Source organism: Synchiropus splendidus, chromosome 5 (genome assembly GCF_027744825.2).
Source record: "Synchiropus splendidus isolate RoL2022-P1 chromosome 5, RoL_Sspl_1.0, whole genome shotgun sequence".
Classification (NCBI taxonomy): domain Eukaryota; kingdom Metazoa; phylum Chordata; class Actinopteri; order Syngnathiformes; family Callionymidae; genus Synchiropus; species Synchiropus splendidus.
Window position 1 is genome coordinate 27216356 of NC_071338.1, and position 27696 is coordinate 27244051.

Here is a 27696-nt window from a genome sequence, read left to right on the forward strand (position 1 = left end):
ATTCATAACAAGTTTGAATGAAAAAGTCGTGTATTTTTAGCGTTCATGTTGTGGCTAACTCAACCAGCACCACGGGTCAACCTGACTGTCAAGTCACGTGAAATAAAAAAATAAGAAGAAGAAGAAGAAAAAACATAATAAAAATAAATGTAAAAGTTTTGCTCAAAAGCAATCTCTCAGCTCATCAATCTCTGCACAATAACACTGCAGCATCAACATTGTTATATTGTCGTATTGATAAAGAAACCAAACATTCTTAGTAAAACATTTTATTGCTACTTGGTAAGTAAATAAAAAAAGACTCTTGAAACTAATGATAGCAGCATTTTAAGTAACATATTCAGGTCACATGACAAATGACACGTCACCGTCAATACATTTCTGATCATCGACGGAACATTGAAAGTAGCACAGACATGCTAAATAACATTTGAAAAGAAAGGAAACACGCAGCGTGGCCTTCCCAAACGCACTGTAGCACTATTTTGATAAAACTGACTCGACGAATGGCAGTGTCATCAGTCATGCTTTTAAATAAAGTCGCTCGGATTAGTACTCATATTTTGGACATGCATCACATTTAAAATATAAAGCATCATGAATGGAAATGGCTGTTTACAAAAATAAATATTTGCTTGTTGGCTCCGAGAGAAAACAGGACCGTGGGATGATCGATGGCAACTTTGGTCACGTGACAAACATGTGGAGCGTCTGATCTCTGTCTACAATGTTCACGCAGAGTAACAGTCAGTTGGTTACACATAAAGGCATGCATACGGCACGGCGACACACAAAGGCGGTCGGAGACACACACACAGTTGTGCAGAAGAGAAACACTGCTTCTTATAAAAAAAAAAAAAAAACAATGTGAAGTATAAAAGAACACAGACTTCCGGGTCAAGAATCAGAATCTGTCCGGAACAGTGTTAAAGGGAATATTTTTAGGAAAGCAGCTCACATCCCCCTGCATTTACACTCAACAAATACATCAACAAGTGCAGACAGCAAGCGCGGTGTGAAAGATCAGCAGTGGTGAAAAGCATCAGGAGGAGAATCCACCCAGGAGGTGATCCCACCAGCAGGTAAATCAACTCGGTCAGTCAACCCCTGAAGCTAAAGCTAAAGTCAGGTCCAAAAGATGAGCTTCTGCGTGTGGTGAATGGTCCGTGACCTGGGAACCACAGAGAGGAGCATCCCTTTCATGGTCATGCTCATCGATCAGCACAGACCTTTCCTCAGCAGCAGCTGTGTTTGACACACAGAACACTTGTCCCCACCACTCTGCCGTGCAGAGGTGAAAGCAGGGGCAGCCGCTGGAAAAAAAAAAAACGTTTCGAGGGTTCAGCACGAGACAGGAGGAGCTTAGGAGGAGGTGGGTTGTCAAATGCTTCAACGAATCACTGAACAGTCTCTCATTGTGTTAAGCTACTTGAAGAGCCTGACATCATGGTCAGTAACAACAGCTCAATAACTTTGCAAAATCTCCTTTCCACAATGGAGATTCAGTCAATAAAGCACATCATGTGGCGTCTACAAGCTATTGGAGTTGGATGTTCAACATGATGATAGTCAGGTTGACTTTGCTCGACGTAAGGCTCACAATGCATGGAATCAACCCTCACATTTATATTCAGAAAGTGCTTCGACAGTACTCTTTACGAGACATGAATTAAGGCGTTATCACCATCCGGTCAGCCGCTGTTCCAGGACAAACTAGGGGAGGACGGAAAACAAACGTGCTGAGATGACTTTGGCAGTCATTAATACTAACGGTGATTCATTTTTTTAAGGCTTTAAACTGGAACTTAAATAAAAAATATGAGGCTACAACGGCACGACAATATGGAGAATATAAAGAAGCAAATTAAATGTGGGAAGCAGCTTTCTGTTTTGGCACAAGGACTGTGGAATGGTTCGTGGGGCTGCATATCTACTGTGGTGTTCTCCAAAAATATATACATTTCAATGTTACCACAATAATGAAGAGAATGAACGTGTGGACAAATGGGCGGGAATGTGCATGTTAATTACTTTTTTATTTATATAGAATAATTATATAACATCTGAAAATGTACTTTCTGACTATGACCCCAAAAATAATAATGTGACTCATATTGCAAAATAAATATTTCATTTTAAAGATAGCAGCTTTCATCAGACACACTAAATTCAAAAGTCAATGATTGTAAAAATGGAAATTAAAGCTCCAAGTATATATTCCATTTTAAAGAGTAGCTTGAGTGTGTTAAAAAATAAATAAATAAATGGAATCTGTATTAAATTGTGTTGGGTTGTAACTTTCAAAACTGCACAGCTTTGATTTTAAACTTATGTTAATAATGAGGCAACTTTTTAGCGACAGCACTCGACCAATCAAGAGCCAGCGATCTTTCTATACCTCACACAGGTTGCACACCTATCACTTTTTCCCGATAAAGGACTGCTTTTCATACAAACAAGGACTGAATCCTATGTACTCTCATGGTTGTGTATCTTTGATTGCGCATTATATGAATGGCATGAACTGTTTCCTATTTTGGAGTGGAAACATCATCTTAAAATCACACTTGAAATTAAATCCCAACAGATAAGTTATTTAACAATAATGAATTAAAAATAATAACTCAAAAATGGCAGATTAAACCTTCACGGTAAAGATTATTTTCGCCCACATTACAACAGTTTAAAGGGGTCTGCAACCCTGACTGTTAAAGACGCCACAAGAAAATGAAACGCAAAACCTAATAAAAACTTTATGAAGCAGGAACTCGGTAGTTTGTGTCATTCAAAAGGGCAAAATAGTGTGCACGTCTAGTTAGTACGCTTCCCGCAAGTCGAGCTGTTAACACGTACTGGAGTGTGTTGTGGGAAGGGCAGGGGAATAAAAGTGTTTACCATGTTGTCAAGCCTGAGAGTTATATAAGTAGTTGTGTCGGTTTTGGCATTGTTCCTACATACACACAAACAGGCCCTCTTGTGGCAAAGGAGCCATTGATCTCCATTCTTCGCTGGACGTTCCATTTCCCTGCTGTGTGTGTACAGGAAAGCAGAGATGAATTCACTTATTTATGTTGTTTTTTTATGTTAAATTTCCGGAACACAAAGCACTTCTGCTGTGGAGAAATGGACTTGACTTGTGACAAACACTAACATCATTCACCATTCTTAACTTTGCAACAATTCTAGTAAGCAGGATTCTTCATCGCGCCAAACTCACGATACTGCAGGCCACGAAATGCTGACTGAATTGCGGTTGCGTTTGTCCTCATGTTGACTCGTGCGTTTAACTCATTGAAAGAGGACCACCATCTCTGCTTCAGTCTATCACACAACAACAGGTATGTGGATTTGTCTCATGTGAGTTGGGTACCAGGAGGTCCAAGCAGAGCGGTCTGCAGTAGGCACTTTTTTGAAACTTCAGTGGAAGGGCTTCTCTCCAGGACGCTGAAGAGGACTCAACACAATGATGAGCAAACACGGATTGCTTGAGTGTTCCAGTAAAGGGAAATGTTGCGGACATGCTCCAAACACATGAGGTATCTGTTCCAGTCCGATTGGTTTCGCTCCCGGTCGAGTTTGTTTTTGTTCACTGGCCAACCAAAGACATTGTAGCAGGTGACTAATATCTGGTGGGTCTGCTTTTTGTCAGCAAAACTGAAGCTCCCTTCAGCAAACAGGAGGCCTCCACACAATATTTGGCACGTGGTCATGCAGCTATGGCTTATTCAGTGTGCTTTGTTACCCTGTTCTTTTGGATAACAACAGCAGCTTTGAGCGAATGACACATCCCTTCATCTCACAATGACATCATGAGCTACAAGAAGGTACATTTCTTCTGGTTGAAATGTTTACAGGGCTGTATCGAAAACCTCCCGTTGTAAGGTCGGCGTTGACCCTGCACCTGGCACGAGGGGAGGGGTGAAAGAAGGGGGGTGCGGATGATCCCACACGGGATCTTTTACAAAAGCGAGTGATGCCGGAGCAGAGGTGACCGGCAATAAAGGGTTCTGGCCTTTGAGTTGTTCACGCACTTCCTGCTCCAGATCTGGAGGGACAACCAGCTGGTCCTCGGGGTCCTGCTGAGTTGGAGCAGTAAAATAACCAGACTTCTTCTTAGGAGCCTCCAGAGCCACCTCGATGAGGTTGTGACTGTCCTCTGGTGCCACAACAGAGCCATTAGATAACTTCTTTCCAAACAGGCAAGATGTGGAGGGGGACTTTTTCAGGTCGGTAATCTCTCTGCCACACACAGCCTGCAGGCAGCCGTTTGTGGCTGAAACTACAACGCTGTTTTTTTTATGCACCTTCCCGTTTGAGTAGTCAGAAAGCTCATGTGAGCTGAGGTCCTTGGGGCTGTCGGGGCCCCCGGGACGCAGCTGGAAAGCACAGCAGTGTATGTCCACCTCCACTTCCAGCTTGCTGCCGTTGGAGATGACGCCCTCCACTGGCGTTTCATCGTCACTGTCCAAACCGTTGTTAGACTTGGAGAAAGCTGCAGCCGAGGGTTGTCTTTGCAGCAGGGCTGGGTGAGGCACCGGTGCAGCTGACCCGGGGGCTACACTTCCGTTCAGAGCAGGGTGGAGACTGCATCGCCTCTCAGGCCGCGGGACGCCGCCCACGGATGGGATCTCATCCGAGGCAGTGGACCCCACCTCGCTGCCCACCTCGGACGCTGACGTTTCGCTGTTGAACTCTGATACGATCCCACAACTGGACAGAGTGTTGGACTCGCTGGAGGCCGGGGTCACAGACACAGCCAGGGGGACCGGAGGAAGACTTCTGGGTTCCCTGGTGCAGACTGCGGGCACACAGGTGCAGCTGTCCACGCCGACGTTCAGGGTCAGAACCACAGCCCCGATGTTGTCCTTGCACCCGTAGCTCTGAGCCAGCGAGCAGAGCTTCTTGGCAGCAGCATGAGGATCCCGCACGGCTTGAACTGTGCTCACCGCCTCCTGGTAGGAGACCTGTTCGAACAAGGCTCGGTTCCCCAAGATCAAGAAGTCGTCCTGGGCGCAGAGCGCCTCCGTGTGCACCCAGGGCTTAGGAAGCACCCACGGGGAGAGATAAGAGCAGCCCAGCAGGCGGGAGCAGCAGGTGACGCCACTTACTTTGTTGTCCTACAAACAGAGGACATCAGACGATCGGTGAACAAATGCTGCACAAAAATGACTCTGGGCCAAGCAATATGTCTCTCAGCACAGAAACACTGCTCAAAATAATGAATATTTCGAACTCCAACATTACCTCAGTGATGATGGCTTTTCCACGCTTCACTCTCTCCATCTCCTCCGTGCAGTTCTCCAGGCTGTAAACCCTGGAGAGCGGGAGCGGCTGGCCGCTGCGGCACAGCACGGCCTGGCAGGACCCGACGTTGGCCACGGTGACGCTGAGGTTCCCCCCCGGCTCTGGCATGGCATGATGAATGTAGCACAGCAGAGCAGAAGCTCCCAACTTCTGTCCCGCCATTCCCAGTTTCCTGTTTCATCACAATGCAACACGCGGTCATCGCTGGCAAAACACCGACGGGTCGGGCTGGCGGTACCTGTGTGAAGTCAGGAAGGTGTTGGTCATGTACACGACGTCATTACTGGAGTGCTGGACTTCTTCGCTCAGCACGTCTCCCATGGTGCACTGCAGCAGTCGAGGCACCTCCTCGTTTCGGTCGCCGTCGAAGATTCCGTAACACGCCTCCATGCCGTCACCGAAGCAGTCCAAGGTGAGCACCGACACGCACAACCTGTTCAGAAGACGGAGCTGCGCTCAAAAAGATGTTCACTTTTTCTTTGTTTTTCTCTTATTTCATCTGTAAAACCTTCTCTTTCACTACTTTAACCCCTCACAGACAAGGTGCTGCCAGGTTTGATATCTGCATTTCATATTACCGTAGCTCCTCAGAGGTTTATCCGCGAAGGTTTATCCTATATAAAAGCAGGAAATGAGAGCTTTGGTGATGTAAAACAAGGGACTTGCATATTGATGAGTACTACAGTACTACACCAGTCAAAAAAAGTAGTAGAAAAAAACTAATAATAAAAGTCCAGGAGTTAAAGTTTGTCCATATTTATCAACTCAGTTTGTAGGTTATTTTTGAGCACTTCCCATGTTCCAAAGTAAAAAAATGCCAACATGTCTGTAATCTTTTTGCCATTTTTTTCACAGAAAAACGCAGTAATACTTAATAACTAATTGGAAATGTGACTGCTAAAAGGAGATCACTTGCTCACAGGCACATTTTTTAAATATTCAATAGTCTAAGATTCAAATAAAACTCAGGCAACATGTATGACTGCAGAAGCAAACAAGGCTAAAAACAAGCTTTCGCTATCAAACCTACCTGAACACTTGAACCTTTCTAGGCTTCAGATGAAGTGAAATGGAAAAGAGAAGAACAAAGATGAAGAGCTCTCACTTGTTTCTTTGGCCACTCATTTCTGAAAAGCCGTGAATCCATGGAGGGGAGCTGCTCAGTACGTCTCCTGGTGTTGCTGAGGACTTCTGATCCAGCTTGAGTGTCGTGATGTGGCTGGACAGTAAAGTCGCAGGGTGTCAGAACCCGAGTGTGAGAGTGTGATCCCATGCTCGCAGAGCTGCGGCAACTCACCTGAATAGGTTGAGGGTTTTGTGCTCCAACATCAGGCTACTGTTTCCTGTCAAGTCCAGCTCCTGCAGAGACGGCGGCAGCGAGTCCGGCAACTGGATCTCAGTCAGCTCGTTGCAGCTCAGATCCACCAGCTGCTAGCAGAAACCAGACCCACTCTGAATGCCGAGATGAGCTTTGAATGCACCTGTCAGTGGTCAGAAACCAAATCAGGACCTTGATCTCCGGCAGGCCCAGGATCTCGGGGAAGACGTTGATGTGATTAGAGTGTGCGACCAGGGTGTGCAGTCGTTTACAGCTGGACACCGTGGAGGGGATCGTCTTCAGCTTGTTCCCACTGAGATTCAGCTCCTCCAGCAGCTCCAGTTTGCTCAGCTTACTGAAGACGGTGGAAAAACAGCGGCGGAAACAGTAGTCTTTAGTCACGTTTTAGGACAATGAAACTTGAACAGAAGGTCTCAGGAGTTAAGAGAGCTCTGGTTTTACATCGCATAGCGAAGATGGTTCTTCTAAGAGAGTCGGGAACCTTGTTGACTGCATATGAGCAGAGCATATGCAGAGCTTTTTGGACAGTTTCTCACCTGAAAATTCTCCCAACAACTTTAAACCCAGAACAAACCAGCACCACACCAGTCACAGGTGCAATATAAAAGCTAAAGCTAAAAGTTTCCCTGACCTGGCAGGAAAGGAAGCCAGCTGGTTGAAGGCGACGTGCAGCACGCGCAGGTTCTGGTGACCCGCCAGCAAAGCGCCACAGCTCTCACTCAGGTTGTTGTTGGTCAGGTAGAGCTCCTGCAGCGTGCTGAGACTCTCCTCTGATTGGCTGCTGGATGGAATACACTCCAGTGCATTGGCTGACACGTTGAAATACTTGAGACTGCAAGGAGGATAAATAGAGACAGTTCTGAGAAAGACTGGATGAATGCATCTGACTTTTAACAAAAGAAGAGAAGATATTGATCATTGAGATGTATATTTTTGCTGTAATGTGTCAATAAAAATATTGTAAAAAAAGACATATATTAAGGATTTATAACACAAATGAACCTCTGATTAATTCATGATGTACATATTATATTTCTGTAATTTATATATATACATGTATAAATATATATACTGTATAGATATATATATTATTTCTGTCAGTATATTTCAACTGCATTGCAATGTGAGTGGTATGGCCTCATTGGTCATTGCTTTAATATGTATTTCTGCTTAACATTCATAAGTAATATTTGGGGAAAAATGCTTCAAAATACAATTAAAAAATACAACCTGACTGAAAACCAGCAGCAAAAGTCTCCATGTTCTCTTCACTTTCCCACCGCACCACAGAAAACCATGAGAAACAGCAAGCAGTGATCTCTCAACAGCTCTGGTTCTCAACTCATTCACGATCACAGATGTTTCCGCTTTTCTTTGCAGTGATTCACGTTCGATTTAAATCAACTTAAACTGACTTGAGAGCAGCTTCCAGAAAAGTGATGGAGGGTAAAGCGGCCTCAGCCATTACTCTGCAGCACGGTGAGGTACATTAGTGCCCTCCGCTGACTAATGGGTGTTAAGTGGACCGTAATGAAGCTCTTGTTACTGTCCTGTTCCAAACCGCAGACCCCCCCACCAACACACCTCATTACCAAATCATTTTAGCGCTCGACTTGCGCTTCAGATGTTATTACTGAGCACAAACCTGGACGCACTCACTTTAAGGCTTTGTGGAACAGACTCTCGGGGAGCGCTGAGAGCCTGTTGTGCTGAAGGTCCAAAGCTTCCAGAGGGACGTGGTCCAGAAGGTCAGGCACTCGCTGTAATTGGTTGTTTCCAGCTAGAAGTTTTCTCAAACTTAAACTGTTGAGAAGTCTGTGGAGAGCAGTGAGAGATGAGAACTGGGGAGGACCAAACCATCCGACCTTTTCCCTCTTTACAGATCTTGTCCATTCTAGTCACAGATCGCAGCATCTCCACCTCTGACACTTCCAAGTCCGCTTCCTAGTTCTTGCTGCTCCATTCATTCCACCCTGCCTGCACTCTCTTCTTCGCCCTTTTCTTCACTCAATAACCCAGCTGGTCTGTTAAAGGAGCCAACGTGGATGAGCTGAACACCAACCTGGACGGCAGCTCTGTCAGGAGGTTGTGCGTGACATCCAGGACTTCAGTTTTTCTGCAGTCACAGACCCAGTCAGGCAGGTACTCCAAAAGGTTCCTGTCTCAATACACACGTGCAGACAGACAGGCACACGCCAACAAATACACCATGATAAGTAAACGTTCTTCCTCATGGATTCCTTTTAAATCCCTCTCCTAAGATAGAGTATAAAACTGTCACTGACAATCACTTGCAAAGATTATTTTATAAGTTACTCGATATATCTGTAGCAGTTCCACTTGCTATTTTGTATTTGTAATATTTCAAAGCTCTGCCAGTTAATGACTGTCTTAACAGTTATATATATATAATATATGAGTGTATTGTGTTAACCAGGGGATCTTAACCTTTTTGATCTTGGGGCCCACCTTTTCCAGAACAAATGGCCGCGGGCCCCATTCAAGTAATAGAACTGATTCTTTACGCTTGATTTTATTTGTGTTCAGGCAAAACAATGACATGAAATCATGTGATCATCGCAAATATATTTATTTGTCATTGAACAGTCCTGCCAGCAGCAGAACCAGGTGCAAGTCATATTGTTCGAATTTACTGGAGAATTAAAATAAAAATGCATGTGATACAAACTGTTGAGAAAATTGATAAAATTGTATGTTATGAATAAATGTCAGCATGAAATTAATATAATAAAACAATGTCAAAATATCAAAAAAATAAAATAAGATATTTTACTTTCAAAACAAACTAAAGAAGATATAAGTAAAGTGAAAAAGAAAGTATAGTTCTAATTCATTTTAAAAACTGCTTCGACAGGTGCTTTCATGGACAGTTCAGTGGAGGTGGCATCACTTTCTTTATCATTTTTTTCTTTCCAAAACTTCTCCATAGTTGGTAACTATCACAGATTTGCAGATGTCAGTAAATATAATGACTCACTACTGCCACCATATGTGGCTAATGTATTAAAGCTGAGCGTCTCACGGCTCTGAAGGCCCAGAGGTGTAAGACAAAAAGCTTTTAGAGGCCCTCCAGGAGGCGCTCCCGACCCAACCATGGGCCCCGGCCCTATGATTGAGAATCACTGGTGTAAACTATAATGCAGAAAACAAACACACAAAATGACTTGGATTTGCATACAGACTATTTAATATTTGAAGACTCACTGTGATAGGTCCATGTGGGTCAACTGATTTGGAACAGGATATATGTTGACCGTGTTAAGGCCTGTGAAGAGACAGCGCTGTCACCACCCGACACCATCTCATCGCAGCTGCTGGACTCACGGTTGCAGCCGGCGTGAAGCATGCGCAGTGTGAACCCACTCAGGGTGAGTGTGCTCAGCTGATTCCGCTGGCAGTGAAGGGTCTCCAGGTTGGACACGGAGCTCAGGTCCAGAGACTCCAAACAGTTGTCCCTCAGGTCCAGATGGGTCACCTGACTCACAGACTCCTGGAGCTCATTTGTGACACGCCGAAGACCGTTGAGCCTGGAATGAGAGACTGAGATTAGGTGGCGCAATACAGCCACTTGTACCTGTACTTTAAAGCCAAATCCTTTGATCAAAAAGATGTCATTCCGTTGCTAGTGAGTGGGCGAGATTCATAGAGCGGTCAGAGTGACCCAGAAAGAGCTCAGCCCAGGTGCAGGACCTTGTTTGCTTACCGAAGGTCGACGTGTTTCAAGTGGCCCATCTTGGCCAAAGCACACAACTCCAGCGTGTCCAGTGTGTTCCCAGCCATGGACAGTTTGTCCACAGCGCTCAGTCTCTCCAGCACAGCAGGGATGCAGTCGAAGACGTTGAAGGAGAGGCCCAGACTGTTGAGCTGGGAGAGGTCACCCAGCTCCTCAGGCAGGCAGCTGAGATGGTTCCCGTCCAAAGAAAGAGTCTGCAGGCTGCGGAAAGGAAGATCAAGAGTCATATTGATTTTTCTTTACTCTGAAGAACATCAGACGCTACAGCCATATACATATTCACTTTAACTGAGTGAAGAGCTTGTGAATGAAGGAGACACATATTGACTGTTAAAAACCTTTGTGACACATGGCAAGTAAATTACCTTTTTCCCCCCAGTTTTCCATGTGATCACATTATTTATTTTGTTAGTTTTACAATAACAGTCGTCAAAATACTTCATGGATCAGACACCAGCCGACATGGAACAACAGTAGGAGGAGTATGAAGTACAACATTTAAAGAGATGAGAGTGAAGGCAGGATGACTTGACTTATTGATCACTATTCCATGTTTCATTTCTGTGACATAATGCACGTTTATTGCTGTTAACCTGACATGTTAAAAAGCGCTGGGATCAGTCCGCATGAATTTCTTCTAGTTTCAGGAATGGATCATTTAACTCACCACTATTTTTAAGGGGGAACATTGTTGCCGTTCTTCAGCCTTTCGTGGAACTTTGTCTCAATATTGAAAAGAAGATTAAAAGCAAGGCAGCATCTGTTTGATCGGTGGTGAATTAATAGATGCTCAGTGGCAGCATTATCTATCTCCAGCCTTATAACTTTGAAATTATATCATAAAAACAGACCCAAGTTCAGTAAAATATGTATATTTATCATGACAAACTAAAATGTGTAAAATTTCAAATGATCAATAAAAAATTCTTCAGAGCAATAGTGCTTTTAAAAAGGAGCAAAGCAAGAGGAACGAGTGTGCAGAGGCACAGTGGAAAAAAAAGAGACCAGTTGGAGAGTGTCTCATGGTCAAAGGCTTTCCAGTGTCATTGATGATCCCAGTACGGTGTGGGAGTTTAGTTGTGCACCTGTGTTTCACCTTTCTCGCACCTTACGAGGTTGTTGATCTGCCCCGGGATTGTGTGAAGATTGTTGCAAGACAGGTTGAGTTCCGTCAGCGTCACAATCTCACACACACATTCAGGAAAGACTCCCAGACGGTTGTGAGACAGATTCAAGCTCCTCAGCTGGGAAAACCTCCAAGTAAAAGACAAAAGTGTCAGAGACAATTGTGACATTCATTCAGGTTTGAGAGTTTCATCGCTCTCAGTGTGCAGCATACTTCGAAGATGCTACATGCCTGAATTTCATAGTTCATGTCTCCACACTCCACTCCCTGCTTTGACTCTCACACCGCTTCAACTACTCCTTCACTCCCCGGCAACTGCTGAATTTATTCACTGAAGCGCTTCTTTAAATTCAGACCTTGGAACTGACTTTTCATTGCAGGTAGAGGATGAGGGATGAGGAGCAATTTCCTGCGCCGTCCCTGCCAAATACAGTCAGTGGCTGGCTGGAAACATGTTATTACCTCGGTAGGTTGAGCAGACCTCCGGGCCCCTGCAGGGCCATGAAGTTGTGCCGAAGGTTGAGGTGGGTGACGTCTTGACTGTAGAAGAGATATTCAGACACCTCTTCCAGGCTGTAGCAGGACAGGTCGACCAGGCTGATTGTCTGAGCTACCACCTGGTTCACACAAACCTCAGTTCAGCTTAAGCACATTTTTATTTCCCCAACTTTCCAAAAGCATAACACAGCAGCTTTTTATTTTCAGACCGGAAGTTGGGGTGGAGCATTCACAGGCCCAGACGCATGGCACAGTTGGGAAACGCCAGGCTATTTTATAAGCTCATACATCACAACTATATGATCAACAAAACTAATGTTAGGGTCAGGTTCAACAGCTCCACCTACCACCGGCACTGTAACTCTGTTAACATTCTCCTCCCAATGAACATGAGGTAAAGCCAGCGTTGTCATTTCTAAATTTCCCCATTAGAGGTTGTCACAGCCAATCCTCCCTATTCACAGAGTCGCTTTCCTTAAAACTGTTTCCATCACTTGCATTCTTAGTCCAACATGTCAAGCCATCATGTGCTCTCACATCAATGTCAGTCTCTATAACACTCCCTTGTTATTCTCACAGCAGCACTTGTGTCACAGATCAATGATGACATCCCGCACATTCTACCCTGCCTGCACTCTCTTGTTCACCTCACATGATCTCTGTCCATTACTCCAGTGTTTTTCAACCCTTTTCTAGCCACGCCACCCTTGGTTCATTGAAAAAATCCTGAGGCACACCACCAAAGGAACCTTGACCAAAGCGCACTTGAGCTTAAAGTCCTATAGAAAATCCCAGTTCATTTGTGAAAAACTGTAGCTACTGACACTCGGTTATTTTGCCAGGCTATTTGCAGAAACAAATCACAGAAAATGTATTGTTTCAATGTTTCAAATGTGTCCAGAAAGGGGCGGGCAATATGGCAAAATATATCATGATTTATTTCTTTATTTACTTACTTTAAATAACTGTTTCGATTTTATCACTTCTCTTTTGCACAATTTTATTGTAGTTTTGAGTTTCCAGACAAACCCTTAGCATTCTTTGCCTGAACTAAAAACGATTATTCTTTCTCTCTTCATATTTTGGAGCGCATTTATCCTGTTGTGCATTTGGTTTTTTGCCAACTTTTAAACCACAAAGCAAACTTTGACAGTCCATGAGTATCAATAAAGTTTTGACGTGAGACGTCACGTTAGCTGTAAGCTCTGTTAGCTCTGCGGTGCAGACAGTCTTTGGCGTGGCGGCTCCGACAAGGATCCCTCCCTCCATGGTTCTGTGGTGAAAGTGTGTGGTCAAGTTAGAGGTGCATCAGGTTTAAAAACAGCAGGAAGTTGCGCATGTGAGCGGCTTCTTGGCTGTGAGTGTGTGGGAAGAGGAGCGCGGCGCACCACAGCAGCGCTGCTTTGACTGACGGACAGATCACTGTATCAACACACTGGAGCTCTACAGTAGAGTGGATAGAAATCCATGTGTTCTCCTCACCTTGGTTGCTCCTCAACACCTTCTAATTGTCATGATTTAATGTCATCCTATCGCCAACCTCTATCTCCGGACACATGAGGTGAAATTGGATCATTTTCCCATGGCACACCTGACACTCTCTCACGGCGCACTAGTGTGCCGCGGCACCCCGGCTGAAAAATGCTGCATAACTCAACCCCCAAATACGTTCTCACTACCCCTTCACTCTTCCTCCTGCCTCCCTCTCATTCATCATGTCTCACTTTTAGTAAATATTGTTTGGACCCAGGTGTCAGCTACTTCACATTTATTCATACACAGATGAACCAAAAACAATAATTAATAATAATAGAATAAAGAAGTTATGCTAGAGGAGAACTTACAAAGTCCAATCAAAACAGCATGACACATGAGGAAACTGCAACCAAGTGCTGCGCTACTAAACTCTTGCAATAAAATAAAATAAAAATATCTACATTTAATATCTATACAAGTCAAGATGTAAACATGTCTAGCCATCGACCATCCTTTCACAGTTTACATGGTCACTGCACTCGCCTCTGTCAAGTCTGACACTTACATCCTCTTTGTTTGTTTGCAGCATCCATGAGTTACATGCCAGTTACTCAAATACAATGACCTTTCCACGACATTTTTACACATGAAATGGTCTGTCTTTGTCTCATTCTTTCCGTAGCCAGACGCCTTTCTCAGGCAGGTCTCTGAGAAGTGTGTCATCTATTAATGACAACACACAAAAAGGATGAAAATAGGACACTTCAGGAAGCCACCAAATTCCTCTGCTTCATCTGTTGAGATGGCTTTATCAAAGCTTTAGTGCAGATCTTGATTGATCGAGAAAAATGCTACGATTGACAAAATACATTTTTAGTACACCAGAGTCAGAAGAGGCAGAGATGATGTCAGGCAGGTTGTAAGTGGAGGAGGCTGAGGCCACTTCTGATGGGAGGGAGGAGATCACAACACAGAAATGTACTGCCAGAAACACAGTATAGCAAATAATTCACCCATAGTTTTGACACACCCGGCGGTGATTTAAGCAACCCAGCATGAACGCTGGCTTAAATCCTGAAAAAACAGTCCGACCATCTTCCATCTCCACATAAAACATTCCCTTAAGAAAGTGTAAACACATTTATGTATTAGGGATCACTCCAGAGGGACAATGTAAGTCTGCTCATTGTCATTGTATTTTGCATTGTATAATGATAATAATTCAATAGAATATTAAAACGAAAATATTCCCAGGAGTATTTTTGAGGGTAAAATGTAATGCTGCAGCCATCCAAAACGTTGAGTATATTCCAGTAAATCCATTTTTTTTAAAAGCAAAGGAAAGATTCCAAGTCCAAATAAGGAATGAAAAAAAAAACATAACTCGACTCGTGTGCTGTTGATTCAATACAATGTATCAACATCATGAAGCCTTTACATCATGTGCCCCTTTTGTTTACTTTTCCTCCGTACAGAATGAAAACAAAAACACTTACAAAGAAGCAAATGCACCTACTTTTGACGCCTGCCGATGCCATCGCTGATAATCCACAAGTGTGTCAAAATTGACAAAATAGGTCTGAGCCTGTGATCCGGCTGAGCTCAGCATCAGACAGTGCTGTCGCCGCCTCACCTCCTCCACCTGACAACACACAAAGAGCATGCAGAAAATGACTTTGTTCTCGAGTTGATGGTGAATTTTCGAGATGCATTTTTGTTTCTAGCGTATTTAGCACGGCGTTTTCATTTGTGGCCTTCGTCCATCTGTTCTAAATCGAGTCTGGACACACCCTGGTGAACCTGCATGCATCTGCAGTTGAATGCGACGACCAACCTTTAGGTCGTGAGTCACTTCAGTTTGCCACAGATGCTTTTAGTTTTGCTTACGCACACGATTTCACACACACGAGGATGCAGAGTGAGCATGTCTGCGTGCATGAGCCTGTGTTTTGTTTGGGTTGTCATGACGGTGTCCACGAAAAATGAAAATTGCAAATGGCATCACACTCGAGCACAAAGCCCCAGAATGTAAAAATATACGGCGGTTCTCGGTGTGTATCGATGATCCATAGTTGAAACTGTCTGCTGTTTACTAGGCAGCTTTAGCAACAATTCTGCAGCGGTGTGTAAATACATGCAATTGCTCACGCACCATCAAAACAAATTCCATGTCCAGTTTGAGGTGAGGCCCCCAGACTCACCTTGCCTCCGACCAGAGGCAGAATGTGCATTTTCCCCGTCAGACTGTCTTTGACAGAGGCCACGATGAGACAGGTGCCACACAGGATGACCTGCCGCTCTGCCCACTTGTGCAGCTGCGTCTTGCCCTTTCTCACGCTGAACACGCCTTTCAGCAGCATCCGCTCCTGCTGGTCTGCATTCACTGGTCGCTCTGGAGGAAGACCACACGTGGGTCAGCAGAACTCTCAACAACCGCTAATAAAATCCAAATGTTCTGCAACAACACACCGTTGATATGTTCTGAGAGTGAAACAGCACAGGTCAGCATGACATCACTCAGAGATCAGCCAGGCTCCTCAGACCCAGTGATTCCAGGAATTGTCTGACATCAGCTCTTACAATGGACACTCCCTTGTTATCTCACACTCTGTCAATCTGCATTCATGCAGCAAAAGAAAGGGATTATGATGTTCTGTTCAAAGGCAGTATACTAACCCGAAGTTTGAGGTGGAACTATTTTCTATCCTTGTGGGGACATTGTGAGGTCTCTCATAGCTGCAACCCTTTCCCCAGCCTTTCAGTCTAAACTTAACCATCCGAACCAAATGGCTAACCTTCACCAGGACTCTGAACCAAACGTATTGTGACCCAGTTATTATTATTATCATCCTCAAATTGAGGTTTAACCTTGTGGGGTCCAGCCAAAGGTCCCCACAATGGACAGTGTTTTGCCAAGAAATGGCCCCCACAAAGTAAATTAACACACACCGCTATATTTTTGGGAGCGTTTCATTCTTTCCCCAGCCTCTTACCCTTAACCTACCCGCACCCATGGCTAACCTTAACCAGGAATCTGTCATGTCTGCATTCTTCATGCTTTTATTTTTGTGATTCCCGGTTGTGTCTCGTTTCCCTGTTTTTTCCCCAGCTTTCCGAGCGACACGGCTGGCATTCATTGGCTAATCACGTCTGGATATAATAACACCTCAGCTCGTGTCGCCCGATGGTTACTTTGCGTTCCTACGGTAAACTCTCCCAAGGCTCCACTCTCTGGTTTGCTCCTCTGAATATTCAAAATTCTGTGCGCGCTTGATTTCCTTTTCAGCCGCTTCCTTAGTTGTCGTTCTCCTCACTTCGTCTTCTGTTTCCACAATTATTCCCCGGTAGATCCACGCGTGAGTGCTTTATAAGTCTCCCTTTTGTTTTTCTGATAGATATCGTTATTTCCTTGTGTGTGTGTATTTTCCACCACCAATATAACACACACACATAAATATATATATATATATAATCTCATCTGTTGAGACATACTATAACTGAGCAATAACTGGGTTCTTATGAGGCTTTTCGAAGTATAATCCAGCTTCTCCACATCTCCACTTCGATCATGGCGCTAAACGTCTCAAGGTTTCATCGAAGCAAACTGAAGCAAGCTCGCACATCCGGCAGCATTAGATGACCAGCCATGTTTTTCTCCCCTTTAATTTAATTACGCGGTTACATTTTGAAGGACACATCAGAACGCGGCGTCGCTGCCAAGTTTCAAGTACGTTCAGGTCAGTGGCAGATCACAAGCGCTGATCTCACCCGCAGTTTACGGCAAACTTTCCCGGAACATTACCTTTTTGGCTTGGTCATACAAGCTCTACAGACTTCCATGACATACAAACCACAGTCAAATGATGAGGACGCAGAACTGGGGGAATAAGACGAAAGGGATTCATCAGCCCGGATTGTTGTTTAGGAATGGTGCCATTTGATTTGCTATTAGCCCCCACTGAAGCACGAGCTGTTGAAGCCATCTTTGCCACCCACTCACAACAGAGCTTAATGCCACAATGCTGTTTCTTAAACTCGAAAAACTGTTTCCTCCAAGAGTTGATACAGTTCCACTGGAAAGCTTCAGTTATTTTAATCTAGCCTGGGTAGAAGGGAGCTGCAACAATCCATCAGACAGCAATGTTCCGATCAGGAGTGCCGATCACTGGTACCAATTATGCGGTTTTACCATGAATTTGGAATGAAAATGATGAGACTTTCTGTCTACATGATGTGAAAAAATGAACCATTAAATAATTTGAATTCAGAAACGTTTTTATATCCCTCTTCAAGGAGAAAAAAATTCTTGCAGAACGCAGTAACTATTCCATCAAAAGGACTGAACTGAAAAACATTTAATTCGATGTGAGACCTCGCAGTTTGCTGAAGCTCCAGCAGACTTAGCTATGTCTGTGAAATATTTGTATACTGGCCTCTTGTAGCGGGGCTCAGAGAGAGAGAGAGCACTGTGTTCATGAAATGGCGTTTTCCAAAGTTTCAGATTCAGGTGACTGATGCTGGGTGTGACACAAAGCAGCGACTACTACGTCATAGCTGAGTTCAGCAGGTCAGAAAGAGTTGTGTCCCCCAAAGCCTGCATTCTCACACGGCCCTCTCCAAATACAAACGTCGAGACAAACACAGGCTCCACTTGCGACAAGAAAAGCCGCTCGATGAAGAGGAAACACAAATGGGCTAAATGGCATATTTCACTGATTCATAACTTCTACTTCCTGTTGACGTTCAGGGAAGCCATCTTGGATTGTGACGGCGGGGTGGTAAGGAACCTCCTACTTGCCGAATGGAAAATCCATTCCAGAGACACGATTCCCGTGGCTGCTTGTTGATGACATCCAACAATATATGGTTAGTCATCAATGAAGTGCACACAACATGGATTTCTTGGACACCAGTGGACAACAGTGACAGTGCAGGCATCATTGCTTACTGGCTCCTGGACTGAGCTGAATGGATTCTACCAAAGAAGTAGGATAGATTTGTTGAGTCTAGAGAAACTTCAGCATGTAGGTGGACATTCTGCCACTCAAGTCTGAGCTGGTCGGATCTGATGTTGGAGATTAAACGTCTTGAAAATGTACTGTTTATGTAATGCACTGCATGACTGTCATGTCTCTCTGTTATCAGAGGGTCTACAAATGTACAATAAAACAGCAGGGACTGAATAAGGAACTACTCTTTTAGATAAACCGCCTGATCATACAGGGGACTGAAAGTTGGAAATTCAACCAAGAGTTGGTCACAATTATTTGGATTATTAGTTACTACTCAATTTAAGGTTCAAAATCCCATCTTAACGGTGCTGGCAAAAACTGCGGAGGTATTTGATGGAAACAAAGGGCAGATGAACTTGATGTTAGGGATGCACCAAATTGAAAATTTGTGGCCGAAGCCGAGTAAACGCTTGGCCAAATACTGTTTTTTTTTTTTACCATTTAATTTTTTTTCATTATTATTTTGAAAATGTTGCATGAATAGTGGAGAACAGATTTACATACATGTTTTTATGTTTCAGACTTTGCCTTTCAAATAATGACAGTTTCAAAAAACATCACAATTTCCCATGACACAATAGGAAGATAATGTAAATCGACAATCAACAATTTATGAATGCGTGTCTCTGAAATCTCTCCCAGAATTATGACAAGCTACAAACTAACCAGGGTTCGAGTGAGGAGGCGATGGGCTTTGAACATCAACGCTTGTTTCCTGCGACAGATCGATACAGGCACTGGCCTGTTTGATGTCTTCAAACTGAGCACTAACTTTTTCATTTCACATCCTGCTTTAACACTAGCATGAAGGCAGAACAGATTGGAGGTGTCGGAGGTGTAGCTGCTCTCCGTCCAACGATTCCAGCAGCTCTGCTCCAGCTGCATGGATCGAGTCAAAAAAAAAAAAAAAAAGCCCAACCTTCAAGTCCCTGAAGTTGTTTGCACTGGAAGTTTTTATTAAAGGAGCAGTCTGAAATGTTTACTCCCCTGGCCTTGTTTGTTTTATCTGATGTGTGATCCGCAGCAGGAGAGTGTGTGGGAGGTGGGCGGTGAGATAAGATTCAGGAGGGGCTTTTCGAAGAGAGGCTTAATAAATAACTGACTGCTCTGGGTGATTCAGGGGACAGGTAAGGACAAGAGTCTGTGGACGCTGGTGCAAACATGGGTTCAACTAGTTTGGCATTTAAAGATCACTGCCCATCTTCCCAATAAAACAGCTTCGAATGATGAGAAAAATGGTTGTTAGTTGCAGCATGCCGGGTACACCGTTGCATTGAAGAGAGTCAGAACAAGTTCAAGTTCACCAGCTGTTTGACTGTATGCTGTTTTATGAGTCTTTTGGTCTTCTGTCCTGAACTTGATGTGGTGTTGCAGTTCCCTCCAAACACAGAGCGACTAATCCTTCAAAAGATTCCTGGATCAAAATAGTAATAGGAACTAAGGCTGTGTTTAAAAATGAAATCTACCTTCCACCAATTCAGTATTGATTCAGCAAATCCCCTCAATCGATTCACCCACTGGCCAGTAGGGGCGCTGTGCACGTGATTTGCTTTTAATGGAGCGAAGCAGCACACAACCAAAGAACATTAAATACCAATGATTCAATTCTGATGACGGAGGACTTTCATTCATGATCATGGTTTTAAGCGTATTTTTATAGAAAGACATAACTCTGGTGGTGACTGAGGATCTCAGCCGGAGTTGTCTTGTTCGATCGAGCCAGGCCAATGAGACATTTCTGACGTTGTCAGACTTCCATCAGCAGTCACTTGATTTAAAGTTCAGCGGTTCATGTTGTTATAGTCTGAACTAGAATTAGTTAATACTAGACACAGTGCTGCTCACAGTCCGCTCAAAACATAGTCATTTGTAATTCAGAAAACATGTAGATTCAAAGTTGACACTGCTGATGTCGCGGAAACGCTGAATCAAAAAGCAACCTAAAGAATAAACATCGGAATTTAATCCATCAGAATTTAGTCCTAGGCCCTTGTTCCATTATCAACATTTCCTGAAAGTTTCACAGAAAGTCTTTGGAGCTGGTTTGCTAATGGACAGACAACAAACGCTGGCAAACGCATCCTTGGCAGAGGCTATAAACCTCTGAAATAATCTGCCAAATGAGCCTCTATCAGCCCAATAAAGTCATTCACCTCTTCTTGAGTTAATGGAAGCATGACTGGGATGGTTTTAGGACTGTTTGCTTTCATGACTTGACTAAAGAAAGGAGCACGTGAACTAGCTGATACCACGCCAGGTTAGCCGTTAAGCTATCAGGGACTAACAACTAACTGACAAAAGGCCTCACACCACCACCAAAGGTACTTCAGCCAAAGCACAATTGTGCTTCACCCAAAGTCCTGTAGAAAATACCTTTAAATTGGTGAAAAATTTTAGCTACTAGCGCCTGGCTATTTTGCCATGTTGTTTGCGGTGCAAAGTGACGAAAATGTATTTGTCTATAAATATCTGGGGTGGGCAATATGGCAAATATATATTAGGATTTATTAGTTTATTTTAAATAACTCATAATCTCACGTGTATTTTTGAGATTATCTTGTAAATTTCTGGTCAATGTTAGTCCAAAAGGAAAAAAGAACTTCATTCCAGTTTGGGGAATTTCCAATCTTTAAATTCTTAAACATTCTTTGCCTGGCTACAATTATTCTTTCTCTCTTCACAGCAAATTTCTTTGATTCAGTATTTCGTTTTTAGCCAACTTTTAAACCATGCAGGAAACTTTGATAGTTTACAAAGTGAGACATCATGTTAGCCGTAAGCTGTGTTAGCGCTGCATCATGGTTCCTGCAAGGAACACACCATCATTCTGTCGTGAAGGTGTGTGGTCAAGTGAGAGGCACATCAGGTTACAGAACAATTCAAAGTGGCGCATATGACCGGCTTCTTCGCTGTGAGTGTGTGGGAGGAGGAGCACCATGCAGCACAGGTGTGACCGAATCAACGCATCAGCATAGATCTATAGTGTATAGAAAGAATGTGACCAAATCCATGCCACTATTCGGCTTCGGTTGCTCCTTGCCACCGTAGCTGAATGTTCACTGACTGTACTTACCACTGTAGAAGCGGATCAAACAGCTCAGGTCAGAGTTGGCCGCCTCTTGCTGGACTCGAACAGGATCTGCGTAGCCCATGGTGGTCAGATAGTCATAAACCATCTGGAGCGGACGCTCAGTTGGATCCAGTCTCCTGCAGAAACCACAGCTGAGATTCACAAGCTAGAATCTCTCAATAAGATAAAGAAACATGACCCCACACTAGAGCAGCCGTTGCATATGCTCAATAAATCATTCACCTAAAAGTCACCTATTACTTCAGCAATTACTTCGCATCACGGGGGCAAGATGGGTGACAGTCTCACCTCAGTGTCGCCGCTGCGCAGGCGAGCCATAAATCCGCTAACCTCCAGCAGCGGCGCATGATGGTGTTAAACCTGTCAAGTGGCACACGCTGCTCTCTGGGGTCTCAGGAGGGGAGGCAATAACTCACAGAGGAGCAGCCTGTTTACCACAACACAGTTCAATGTTTCGCCCCGGGGGGTGAGAAACGGAGGAGTGTTCAAACTTCATTTGCTCGGAGCTGTCAATATTCAAGATTTAAATAGTTAGCAAAGCACAAGCCAGAGGTGTCAGTCATCCATTTGCTTCCACTAACTCCAGTTTGTCCCAGTCACTTCAGGCATGAGGCAGTGTCCATCACTCACTCACCCTGGCAATGTAAAGCGTTAATAGTGGCATATTCCTGCACTGTGTTGCTCATAGCTGGAATTGAACCCACAACCTTCTCACTGTGATGTAGAAGCACAAACGCGTTTCGTGGTTGTTTGTTTTTCTTGTTCCTTTTTAGATCGACTGTATCTGAGAGCCAAAACAGGGACAACAGCTCTAAAAATGTAATGTAAATGTCACCCGGTGAGACGTTCTCAGGCAGGACAACAGCACCTGGTATACAGCACGTAGCTACGGCTACATCCAACTAGTAGATGCAGCTGAGAATAATCTGTCTTTGAAGACACGATGGCTACGACACTCATTACTATGACAACAAGCATCCTCTGCACTACGGATGGCAGATCATTATCACCACATTCAGAAAACAATTCTTCTGTCAAAACCAGGTGTGACCTTGCAGTTCGATGTTGGATCTTCAAGTCACCTGATTTGCTTACAACTCACTCGCCAACAAAGGAGCTCTGCTCCGTAGCCTTCAGACAAAGGTGTGAAAAACCTGTCATACGGTGCGGTTGTAAGACTCACTGTGATGCACAACAACTTTACAAGATGGAAATAATTCACTACGTTTAGCGTAGTGGGCGAAACATGGTGTAATAGGGTTCCATTCTGCCCCTTGAAAATGGAAATAAATCACATTTGATGTGTTGGTGATACACAGCAAAACGTCATTTGTCCTCTGTTTGCAAGGTGTATTTGAAGGTTTGTTTCTCCATGCACAAGCGCAGAAGCACACATTCACTGAGATGCTCACGGCGTTGGAAATGTTATGAAGGAGAAGCTCCTGAAGACAAGTTAAGTGGGAGCACCACCACTGAGCTGGGCACGTTACGCCATGTCACTGCCCAAGACTCCGACTCACCAGAGACCCTCAGAAGGAAGTTTGGTCCTTGTAAACTGGGAAGCCATCCAAACCCGGACCCAGTCGAACAGTGTGCATCTCATCTGTCACTGATCCCCCAGGCAATGACTCTTCAGTACACCTCAGTTTGGCACTGTGACTCGGATTGATTTAAGAATGGAACCCACAAGGTAACCGTGACCACCGTCCACTCTGCGGTGCATTGATACTCTATTTATTACGACCGGACAATATAAAGCGACTGGATTTCTCTCCCCCTCAGACCAACAAATAGACAGTGACTGAATGCATCTGTATGAACCAGCCAATGATCGTTCCATGCATAACACAAACACAACAAATTGAGCAACAATCCATACTGCATGACGCTGGTAGCGAACAATATAACTCTGTTATATCTGAGCCGCTGAGCTAGCACCACTGTCTAGACCAGCTGTAGGAGCTTATGCTTCAGTTGCTGGGCACAGACGCACAGCAGCTCGCTATATCTCGATTTGACTGTTATTTCCGCTTCCATGTAATTTCACGATTATGCACTGGACTGTGGGCTGTCAGATGCTTCCCAGCACACAGCAGTGGAGGGTCGGATCCAGGGGAGACACCGATGCCCAGAGTCGAGAGGGATGAGGTGGGTTACCTGACTAGATCTCCGTGCAGCTGGACGTAAAGCCCCCGTCCTTCCTTCTGCGCACACAGCTCCTCCACTGTCGTGCTGGTGGAGCAGAGCACTAACTGCAGGTCTGGCTGAGGGTTGGAGGAAGCCTGGGCTCCGGAGGCAGGTTGCTGAGGGTCTACTGAGCCTCCGTAAAGACACACGCAGCCCCGCTGAGGGTCTCCTTTCAGCCAGTCTCGCTCCCGAGATCCGTATCTTGTCTTTCTTGTCATGCAGCTGCGACTTCCATTTCTCTTCATGTTGCGCTGGAGACACAGAGCAAGCGATGAGCATGTTTACACTTTTACAAGACGCTGCAAAGGTGTGGGAAGAAGGAGCTTAGACTTTCGGCTCGGCTTGTTGACCTCATTGGACGAAGATCACTAGTGCGGCTCTGACAGTGTCGGCACGATGCCTCAGTTTTCCATCTCACTCACACGCCAGAATTGCACTTTCACGTCACACACTTTTCTTCTCCCTCCTCCTCCTCCGGCAACTCTGACATCATTGTGGGTCCGACGGGGTTAAATACAATCGTTCGAAGTTTCAGAACCCAAAGCCCAATCAGATTTAGACCAGAAGTTGCAGCGTAATCAAATAAATGCAGCTTCTGACCCCCATTTTAAAATGTCATTGCTAAAACCCTAAACACTCCAACTGCAGCTCTGAAACACAGCTTTGGAGAAAAAAATCATATTAACATGAAAGCAGTGAATCCATTTATTGAAAAAGATTAAAAATGGCTTGATGCTATTTATATTTTCCATGAACAGAATTTTAAGTCTCCCGGTTATTTTTAAACATTAGATCCTTTTTTTTCTTCCACAGTTCTGCGTGTGTGAAAAACTGATCTGTGTTCGGGTCGCAGAGGCAGCAGGCGAAGTCAAGAAACCCAGACGGCTCTTTTGAGTCACGTGCTTTCTCTCAATGTAAAGAGGACTGAGCTCCACACCCAGAGTCCTGACACCCGGCACATCACTCCGCGACCTTCCTTAGGCCACCCAACGCAGCTCCTGATCACAGATGATGGGAGTCTAAGTCCTGCCCCTCTACTTCTGCTGCCTTCCCTCTTTTCTCCTCTAACTTGAAATATGCCGTAGATCTCACATACGAGGTCTGTGAATTTGAAAGATCCATTCTAATGTCGAGAGAGCACTGCTTGTTGACCAGCATCAAAAGTTACTTCAGGTTTTCTGTGATGTGGGACAAGCTCTACAGGGTCACGGTGTTTAACAATGTCAGCGAATGTTTGCTATCTTCTATCTTTGATAGTTTACTACCTTTAGCATCGGCCGTAGTGCTGGAGCAGTCGGATTCTGCTGTGACGGCATACACGCGCCGTTTGATTTCTAGTCCAAATAATAGCATATTTACACAGTGGAAACTCACATCATTATTGATCAATAAATAAATTGAGGTGCAACATGTGTCTGATCCAGGGCAAAAGGCAAAGTGGACCGGAAAATAACTGTCATCTCCCCATAGACTTCCATTCATTTTTTCCCAATGTCAGGTCCCACGGACCGACTGCAAGGGGCGGAGACTTAGGCTCCCTACGTAAACAAGATTCATTTTTTACTAAAGTCACAAGGCAAAAAGAAAAATGTTGCAGCTCCTCAGTATTGACTGAGTTGAGCTGTTCCAGTCTGATCCAAATGGACGGAGGGCCTAGATCATACCAGACTGTTCGTACCCAGATGTCTCTGGGATGATGCGGAAACACTTTGGTATTCCCTCCAAAAAAAGTCTGGACCGCTGACCCTGCAACCTGACCTTGAATAAACAGAGGAATCTCAATCTACTGGCATTATATGCAGTATATTTTGTGTATATATTGTTTTAATATATCTCCATTACTTTGAATGTTTCAAGAAGACAGTAATAATAATAATAATAATAATAATAAAGCAAGAATAAACAGTGTTTCCCCCTCCATTTATGGTTCCTTTAATCACGTTTCTTTAATATACATTCATTTTTATTTTCCACATATATTGTCTCAACGTAGAATTTTTGTCTAAAATCTTGAAATCACTAGCTACACAAAAAGAGAAAAGAGAAAAGCTAATAAGAAAAGAAAAAAATAGATAAACGAAAAGAAAATAAACCTGCAGTGGCTTTAAGAATAAAGCATCAGCTTTTGTTGCTTTCACTATCAGATAGTTTGATGGAAAAGGTTCCCTTAGAAGATATTTGTCAAGACAATTATAATTCATTTCACTGCAGTGAACGTGCTCGCTCTTCACACGTGGGTCAGGTGTGGATCCCATCTGTCCGCCAGGGAGCGAACACACAGTGTAATGGCTCTTTTACGGGCCACATCCACGGAGGAGGAAGCGTCACACACACTGTTCACGCTGAGTTACGAGTGAGTGGTCTCACTGACACCCTTCACCTGGGCTGAACCAAATCTCCGCTGAGCCCTCGTTGCCTTGACTTTGAACAACGGCTCTTTTGGCCACTGTTGTTTGTTGACGTGCGGCCAATCCTGCAGCAAAATGGTGTTTTAAACTGCACATCACTGGAAATGAGATGCGCATCGATGGCTAGATGGAGCATCGGAGCCCAACGAGCGACGGAAACATCCTACATGTGTGTACCTTCCTCTGACTCGCCACTGACCAGGCGTCTTTACTATCAATCACATGTTGGAGTCGACACCGAGAAGCCCACAGATGCAACTTAAAACGCGTCGGCTACCTTCAGCACTCGGATCCCGGAGGGAGCGGGAGCTGCCGGACCACCGCGGCTGCCGCGTCCTCCTCCTTGGTTCAAGTCCGCGAGCGGGAGCGTGGCGTCCGGCTGCGTGTCGATGCAAACCCCGGCATCTCCCGTCTGGATGGAAGCGGGACCCTGGGCTCCCGGGACGAGCGTGTTTTGATCCGCCATCGCCGTGTAAGGCGCCCCACTAGCAGCGATGCGAGCCAAGAAACCAGGTCCAGGGCGACGCCTGGCAGATTCCTCCGGAGAGCGGAGTCGCCATGTCCGGACTGACGGCGCTGTCAGCGGGGCCTGCTGGACCGAGCGTCAGCGATCACGGACTGGGAGGAGGAACCGGAGGGTTCCACCAGCCGCCGCCCCTTTTCGAGAGCGACCTACGTGATTTCGAGTTGGAAGTTGTTGACATATCATTAGACGTTGTTACGTAAATGGCCATCGACGCCAGCATCGACTCTTCACTGTTTAAAATAGACTTTTTCACGAGTCATGTTTTCGTACTCCGATAAGACTAAACCTGAGAGTTTATAATTATTATTTTATTTTCTGGAATTACGTAACTATGAATAAAAAAAACCCGATGACATCATTGCTCTCACTTTCCAAATATAACTGTATGTATATATATATATATATATATATATATATATATATATATATATATATATATATATATATATATATATATATATATAGAGTTATAGTTATATTTGGAAAGTGAGAGCAATGATGTCATCGGGTTTTATATATATATATATATATATATATATATATATATATATATATATATGTTATTGCAGTTGAATTTGGTCGGTAGGTTATGAAGACGTTTACATTTAAATTTCATTTACTGCGTCATGTTTCCATCGAATGTTGACAGTTTGAATCTGTTTTTAAAGATCAGTATATGGACAACTAAAAAGATATGACTAGGACCCAACCTGTCGTGTGTTCCTGAGGCTCCTCAGTCCTCTTCTCTCACCATTCCAACTCCATCCTCTCTGGTGGGCTGGAATGGATGGATCACCATGGCGATGATGGGAAGATGCTCGGGCTGGCTCCTCTCTTGGTCACAGCAATGTTACTCCAGTCTTTTCCCTTTCTCCTCGCTGCTCCAAAATGGCTGTTATTAAAAACATCTGACCTTCAAATAATATGGCTGCATATGGAGGCAACTCTCACCAAACACGGATTATAATGACTAAA

At 44.3% G+C, this 27696-nt stretch overlaps 1 protein-coding gene across 3 annotated transcripts; it reads right to left on the reverse strand.

Moving 5' to 3' along the window:
• Positions 1 to 265: 265 nt before the first annotated feature.
• On the reverse strand, positions 266 to 26906 carry phlpp2 (PH domain and leucine rich repeat protein phosphatase 2). 3 transcript variants are annotated; one of them, XM_053865496.1, is made up of 19 exons: positions 26473 to 26906; positions 23758 to 24038; positions 21583 to 21716; positions 15699 to 15889; positions 15014 to 15139; positions 11986 to 12140; positions 11505 to 11651; positions 10368 to 10598; positions 9989 to 10191; positions 9869 to 9929; positions 8706 to 8801; positions 8303 to 8458; positions 7275 to 7475; positions 6815 to 6977; positions 6602 to 6732; positions 6410 to 6523; positions 5543 to 5737; positions 5245 to 5476; positions 266 to 5117 (listed from the first exon to the last, which is right to left on the reverse strand). In XM_053865496.1, exons 1-19 carry the CDS (start codon positions 26659 to 26661, stop codon positions 3849 to 3851), a joined length of 4275 nt encoding a protein of 1424 aa, XP_053721471.1. In that variant the 5' UTR covers positions 26662 to 26906; the 3' UTR covers positions 266 to 3848. The 3 variants fall into 3 exon arrangements, with proteins under 3 accessions (XP_053721471.1, XP_053721472.1, XP_053721473.1); XM_053865497.1 differs by lacking the exons at positions 21583 to 21716; positions 23758 to 24038; positions 26473 to 26906 and adding an exon at positions 15967 to 16797; XM_053865498.1 differs by lacking the exons at positions 15699 to 15889; positions 23758 to 24038; positions 26473 to 26906 and having other exon boundaries at positions 21583 to 21665.
• Between the last annotated feature and the right edge of the window lie 790 nt (positions 26907 to 27696).

Coding starts and splice junctions, on each gene's coding strand:
- phlpp2 (XM_053865496.1), bottom strand. CDS start 26,661: ATGGCGGATCAAAACACGCTCGTCCCGGGAGCCCAGGGTCCCGCTTCC. Junction 24,039..26,472: donor CCGGGATCCGAGTGCTGAAG/GTAGCCGACGCG, acceptor CTGTGTCTCCAG/CGCAACATGAAGAGAAATGG. Junction 5,118..5,244: donor GAAAAGCCATCATCACTGAG/GTAATGTTGGAG, acceptor CTCTGTTTGTAG/GACAACAAAGTAAGTGGCGT.